General features: G+C 34.2%; 1 protein-coding gene across 1 annotated transcript; it reads left to right on the top strand.

The window, feature by feature from the left end:
• Positions 1–1,872, top strand: LOC134854005 (adenosine deaminase-like). The gene is made up of 2 exons (XM_063870065.1): positions 1–455; positions 774–1,872. Exons 1-2 carry the CDS (start codon positions 351–353, stop codon positions 1,722–1,724), a joined length of 1,056 nt encoding a protein of 351 aa, XP_063726135.1. The 5' UTR covers positions 1–350; the 3' UTR covers positions 1,725–1,872.
• The last annotated feature ends 5,580 nt before the right edge of the window (positions 1,873–7,452 follow it).

Genomic DNA, 7,452 nt, shown 5'->3' with positions numbered 1-7,452 from the left:
TGTTATGAAAAGTTTACATTGACTGATTTCAAATGCCAATTAAATTGCAAGAAGAGTCAATCCAAAATAAGTTTAACCTCTCATTCAATACCGAATCAACCTGCTGACAATCGACTTCCGTAACTTTATCTTACCCAAATCTCGTTCATTATTGAACTTAACGGCAAAGTTATTTTAAACATCTCGTACATTGTACTTAGGGCCCAAGCAAACGTTAGAGTTAGATGCTAAACCCACTAAGCGGCAATTGGGGATTTTGTTCGAATTTTTGCTTTTTATTCGAATTTTTTGAGTAAGAGAGGAATCAAATCGGCATCTGTGGAACTTGGGCGCTCTAGGAACTCATAACTATGTTTAGTACTTCTGGCTTCCTGTCTGGCTTCTACAACGTGGAATTGCACCACCATCTTGACGGATCTATAAGAAAGAAGACAGTTTGTGAATTAGCCAAACAGGTGATGATAATGTGTTACTATATGTGGCTATACCGGCTGATGTGATACGATTAACTTAATCAAGGCGTGTTTTGAATGAGAATTCAGTTACTTATAATTTCAAACTACGGTTGAATTGTTCTCCCGTAACTGAATTCAAAATGAATTATAATATGCTGCAGATTTTACGCGGTCATGTATCAGTTTGTCAGTTTTTGAGCACTTGTTATTTGGCTGATGGGTGTGATTGCGGTTCATTTGGACCAATATTAAGTCATCTTTTTTGAGATACTATTCTAAATGGTGTAACACATATAGTAACATATGACTGTAAAACAGTATGACATCCCTTTCGACGACCAAAAGTTCGAGGAAGCATTGAATGCCAGCAATAGTCTAGTGCCTTTTCTAGAATGCTTCCAAATGTTCCTTCCCGTCATCCAGGGAAACCCGGACGCGCTGGAACGACTGGCCTATGAGTGTGTCGAAGACCAGTATAACAATCGAGTGGCATTTTTCGAAACTAGAGTGGCTCCTTTTTTCTTACTCAGGAATAGTGGTGGTGATCTTGACTTCGACTGCATACAAACATGCTGTGTGCACGATGTAGTGGATGCGATCTTAATGGGACTCGAACGCGGTGAAAAAGACTTCGGCGTCAAATCTACTTTGATATTCTGTAACCTGAGAGGCCAGACTCAATGGCTCCAGCCCCTAACAAAGTTGATCAGACATTACAAAAGCAACCCGAAGATTGTAGGAATTGACATGGCAGGAAATGAGAATCTGGCGTGGTCGACTGAAGAGTTAGAACTCACAAAGGAATGGTATCGAGTTGCGAGAAGTCTAGGCTATGGATGTACTTTCCACGCAGGCGAACAGGGCATGGTACAGAATATAGAACGGGCTCTGGACGAAATCAAGAGTCACAGAATTGGGCATGGGTATGCTCTGTTCAAAGATGAGAATCTCTTAGCACGCTGCAAGGCTGAACGGGTTCCTTTTGAGTACTGTCCTATTTCGGCCAAGACACTTAGTAGCCTGGGAACTAGTTTCGATGACCCGAACAACCCGATTCTCCTGGGCAAGAAACACGAAGTGAATTTCTCAATCAGTTGTGATGACTCTCTTTTCTTCGGGAATTTACTTCCTAGTATCAAAATATGTCGGGATGTTCTCGGATTTTCAGAAGAGTATTTGTTCACAATCCGTGAAAATGCAGCTCGAGCCACATTTTTGCCAGAAGAAGAAAAGGCCAAATTAATCAATCATATTACATTGAGAATGTAGACTTAGTTTAAAACTTCGTTTATCAAAAATTTTATACTAATTGGAAAATTTGTAAAATCACTTGGGTTTGAATTTTGCTCAACGGTTTTACTGTTTTCATTGCTTTCTATTTTCATATTATCAATATCAAACTTCATGAATAGTAGAATTTAACCTATCTGTTTATTTTTTATCGAACGAGGATGAAAGTGCAAAGTTTTCCTTTTTTACTTTTAGTGGCAACTTTTTGTAACTTAAGTTGGTGTAATTTTATTATCAGCGTGATCCAATTCTTTTTGCTTTAATCATCCAAAGTGGCTCAAATTTATTGGATGCGCAATAGCTATATGGTATTTGGAGCACAGATTTGGAGCTTGATTAACACGGGCGAAGGTTTTCAAATACTTTGTATCAAGACAATGTCATTTAAGAATCAGCTTTTCACAAATTTAAGAGCTGATAGTTTTGCTGATAATTAAGAAATCGGCGATCACTTCTCTGCTCGGCCAAATTCCGAAAGGTTGAAAATTGAAACGATGCAGACCAGTGAGGCAATAACGGTAAAACAATGAACTAAGGTGAAAGTGGGAAAATTGCAATAAATTTGAGCTTCTTTAAAAAATGTACTTTAAATAAGGAAATATTTATATAGCAAAATTTAGCGCAATATCGAATCTCAAAAACAAAATCATTTTGCCCCTCAGGGATTCGACCTTCTCGAACCCAAATTTTTTATAGGCACCTTTGCCGCCATAAGTATATAATTGCGCCTATACAAAATTTTGGGTTTGGTCGCCAAAAAACGCATTTTTTTGGTCATATTGTTTCAATAAGTGACCAATTTGGATGACCTAGAGAAAGAACTAAAGGTCGGCTTTTTTTGAAAATCCGTCGTCCACCCCTTTTGTGAAAAGTATAAAACCGTCCCTGCTATAAATTTTTGTTTGCATGAGTATTCCTTGTAATAATATCCTACCAATCGGTAGGTAATCTTTGCTTATACTTCTTTGATTTCTCGCAAAATTTTTTTCCGTGAGTGTTTGAGTTCAAAAAATAATTGGTCGAAACACTTTTTTGTTGGATTATTTAAAAATATATCTGATCTTAGAACTCAGCTAAAGATGTATTAAAAAAACGTTTCACTAAAAAAATATCAGCAAATTTGCAGTAAATGTCTAAATTCTGATTTCTCAGATAGATTTTTTTGTTGCTCTTATTCTCATCTCTACTTTACGTCTTCCATTAAAAAGCGTTCTTTTTTCCTGTTGTTCGATTTTTTGATGATTTAATAAAACACTCTGCCTGAAGTTTTATCCTTCACCGGTTTTTCGCAGAGGAGCAAAACTGCAACGAACTTCAAACTGTTTTTTTTTTGAAAAATATCATTAGCTGCTTTAAATGTAACTGAGGTCAACATCTCCTGAGGTCTTTAATTTTTCTTGAATTAAGGTTTGAACTTGAGTAAGCTCTCTGTTAAGAAATGAAAATGCGCAAACATGATGCGAAAATGAAGCTTTTCTTACCTGAGCAACATGAAGTTTCAATAAAATTGGATAGTGATCAGGGAAACACTCATTATCAAGCACTTTTTCCGATACTTTGCAAATATTTCCGTTAAAAATGATCCATACATGACGTACTAATTTCGACCAACCTAGTTAGTGTGGTGCTCACAAGATCAAAACAGTTCGAGATTATTACGTTCTGATACATTTGTAAATACCACCACATATAAGTGTTGTAACTGTGCAGACGTAAAGGGTTTCCAATTCCTCTTCTTAATCTTCAAGAAACTTTTTTATCATATCGAGGAGCATATATCACAATCTATCTATTGTTTTTTTAAATGCGGGCTTCACTATCTCGCCATTTTTAAGCTTTTTCAACGTATTATTTTTGCATGTTTAAACTATATCGTATATTGCAATGGTTAAGATTTTTTTCGATTTTCCTGTTTGAAATCAGTGTTTACTTCACCAAGTTTGAAAGTAGCAACCCAATAGTGAGACGCTGTCAGGGTTTCCCCGGATGTTGCGATTTCGGCCTCCATATATCAATAAGCAGTTCTTTTAGTTTACGAGATACGGCAGTTTTTGAGATTTTTCAAAAATTTCTAAAATTTAATTTTTAAAGTTTCTGAAAAATTGAAGTTCGCAACCCTGTAGTTGGGGGATGTCATGGTAGTCTCAGGAGTTGCGAATCTTCCCTCTGAATATGACTGCTCAAATCTTTGTAGTTTTTGAGATTTCATGTTTTTTAGGATTTTTTCAAGATTTTTAAAAGAAATTAGATATAAATAATTTCACAAAATTTGAAGTTCTCACCTCTATTGTTAGGCTGTGTCAGGGTACTCCCAGGAGTTGTGAATTTATTCTCCAAATATGATTGCTCAAATCCTTGTAGTTTTTGAGATATAGCGTTTTTTGTGTAATTTTTTTTGTAATTTTTTTTCAGAAAACTTAAATATTTTTTTATTTCTTCAAATTTGGATTTCCCAACCGTTTAGTTTGTGACTGTCAGAGTGGTTTCAAGGTCTCAGGTGTTGCAAATCGTGCCTCCACTTGTGACTACTCAAGTCTTTGTAGTTTTCCAGATATGACGTTTTTTATTTTTTCAAAAAATTTCAGAAAACTTAATTTTTTTTTCTTCAAACTTTGAAGTTCCTAACCCCTCTAGTTGGGGGTTGTCAGAGTACTCTCAGTGATTGCGAGAGATCTTGCCTCCAATTGTGGCCGCTCAAATCTGTTGGTGGTGTTCGAGATATGACGTTTTTTTTTCTGGTTTTTTTAAAAAGTTTTTTTTTCTAGAAAACTTAATTTTAAGTTTCTCAAAATTTGAAATTCCCAACGCTGTAGTTGGGTACTGTAAGAGCAAATCTTGCGTCAAGATGCGGCTGCCCATTTAGTTTTAGCATCCGAGATGTGATTTTTCTTAATTTTTCAAAGATTTAAACGTTTTTCAAAGAACTTAGATATAAAAAACTTGAATCCGTCTCTGTCTTTGAAAGTCAAAAATTGATTGTTCGCAAAATAGACTGATTTAGAAAAAAATTTATGTGCAAGAGTGCCAAGAGTTCCTCGTTAACATCTATTACAGTAATTGCTCGGGTATGGAGCCTAAGCAATCTCTTTTCCGCTAAACTCCTGCAAACTCAATTGCGTGATAACTAAATGACTCGCTAAGTGTTGAATTATCCTATAATTAAACAAGACTGCTCGTATCAGGGCGAAGCCCTGAATGTTCCGACTGCTTTGTAAGGTTTATGGAGCAGCAGTAATAACATGAAAAAAATTAAATGGATTAAAATAAAATGAAAATTTTTTTTCTAAAACTTGAAATTTTTGATGAAAATCATCACCCCACACGCCATATATAGTACAAAAAGATATATTTCGTTCCTTGAAACAAATAAATTATGGCGAATAAGCTTCGTTCAACCAATTTGGAACGATTTATAAGACGAATTAAGTCTCCGCTTACGCGTTAATAGCGCGAAATATATCGCTCGTTAATTGTCCCAAAGCCAAAATGGCAATCTTTAACCCTCATAACTTTACAAAAAATGATCACAGGTGAAATATCTTTTCAAATTTAGGCTCAGGACAACAATATTTTTTGAATTATATATAAAAAATCTCCGTCAAAAATGGCTAGTTAAAAAGTCGATATTTGTCTGAAGAAAAAAAAACCCACCCCGAGCACAAATATTGCCTTACTTTCGTATTGAAAGTCGGAACAAAAAAGAAGACAAGGTGAATTGGCAAAAACGCAGCATGAAAGAAATGTCTACACAAAACTATTGACTAACCGACTTTACGTTTAAGGCAGATTAATTATTCAAAATTTTTTTTACTTTGTACGATAAATTTAAACAATTGAAAGAATTTTTCATAGATATTTTTAATTGATTCTTTTATCCGGAGTTTTCCTTAACGTATTCAACATTGAGTAATAAGACCGCTCCTCAAACATAGTATGAACAAAGAAGCATTGTCAAGCTGTCGCCAATTACACTTATCTGCTCTTTCGAAATTTACAGAAAAGCCGGTTCTTGCCCAGTTTATCGAACATCTGTCACCGAATAATTTGTGGCCTAAACTCCAATCGGCATACCGTAAAAATAATTCTTAAGAAACTTTTCTTTGCTCGATTACATTCATTCCAAACCTAATTCTAGAAACTACTTGTATGTTGTATCGTTAGATTTTTTAGCAGCATTTGATACAATAGATCACACATAACCATACAATAGATCACGCAATAGATCACGCAGTTCTAAAAAAATGTTGGTATTGCTAATACTGTCAAAACTTCTGCAAATCTTACTTTTCCGACAGTTTTGTACAAGTTATGGTAAACCGTTACCTTTCCGAAAATATTCAGGTTGAAACGCGGGGTTGCCTAACGGCTCGGTTCTTGGGCCAATTTTCTTCAGCCTTCATCTCAATTTTCTGCTCGAGTATCTTATCGACAATAATGTTGCCTACCATTTTTGCGCCGATTATTCTCAATTATTTACGGATCTATTGAACCTTTATGCTCTCAATTACATCTTAGGCTCATTTTGAACGAAAATAATCCGAAGTTTTACTTTTTGGTAGACTACTACAAAAAGCATACGAAACCTGTTCAACTCGATAAAGCTTCTGGGTTTTTGCTTAGATTACAATGTCTTTAGAGAAGCAGATTAATCATTGTTGCAATTACCCGGGTTGACCTCCATAGACCAAAAATGCTAATCATACAATTTCATACACTTAGTCTATGGAAAATTGCTAGTCATACAAATTTCATACATTTTTGCAAAATGAGTTTAATCCAATTTCAAAGGTATTTTATAGTTGTTTTGGTATCGAAATTGGTATCTCTTCATAAAAAAAGGGAAAAAAACGGTATGAAAAAAAATGCTAACCATACAATTTCCATATATGGAAATTGTATGATTAGAATTTTCTTAAAAATTTTTTTTGTGAAAAAAAGCTTTGATCAATCAATTCAACTGCTGGCAAAACATTGAAGCGTTTTCTGGGCTGATACGACTGAAAACTTTGAATTTTTTAAAATTTTTGTTTTCTGAAAAAAAAACACTAGTCATACAATTTTCATATATGGAAATTGTATGACTAGCTTTTTTTTGATGGCGACGACAAAAATTTTTTGTGTTTTTTTCAACCGCAAATTGATTTGCGTATTCAAACAAACATTTTTTGAAAAAAAAATTTTGCATGCAAAATTTATTTTTTTTGTGTGTATAACGTAGTCCTGGATACACTAAATTGGATTTTTTTTCCTTTTTTCAAAAACGCTAAAAATTCCTCTTTCTTTTGTATGACATGTTTTTGTATGCCTTGATCAATGTCTGGTAATTTAAAAACTCAAATTGTAGAAATAATCATCTTTGAAAATTATTGCCAAAATTTAAAAGTTCATTACTTTCGTTATATTATTTGCCTGAGACAGTAGTAACACATGTCAAGCTGTTTCCAATGCATTTTTAATGTGAGACGGCCAAACCGTTGGTTACTACGTTTGAGTAATCAAGGTTTATGTCATTTGTGTTCGGTTACGAACACAACCGAAAAATTTTGAGAAAATAAAATGTAAAAAATCAATATTTTTGGTTTATGGAAAAATGTTAGTCATATAATTTCCATATATGAAAAAAATACTAATCATAGACCTTTTATGCAATTTTCTGTACGTATGGAATTGTATGGAAAGTGTATGACTAGCATTTTTCCATATATGG

Source organism: Symsagittifera roscoffensis, chromosome 9 (genome assembly GCF_963678635.1).
Source record: "Symsagittifera roscoffensis chromosome 9, txSymRosc1.1, whole genome shotgun sequence".
Lineage (NCBI taxonomy): Eukaryota > Metazoa > Xenacoelomorpha > Acoela > Convolutidae > Symsagittifera > Symsagittifera roscoffensis.
Note: the sequence above shows the minus strand (reverse complement) of the source record. Positions and strands in the feature narration are given on the sequence as shown.

Bases quoted from the DNA above. Each gene is read 5' to 3' on its own strand.
- LOC134854005 (XM_063870065.1), top strand. From the start codon at position 351: ATGTTTAGTACTTCTGGCTTCCTGTCTGGCTTCTACAACGTGGAATTG. The intron at 456-773 runs GTGATGATAATG...ACTGTAAAACAG, and splicing joins TTTGTGAATTAGCCAAACAG to TATGACATCCCTTTCGACGA.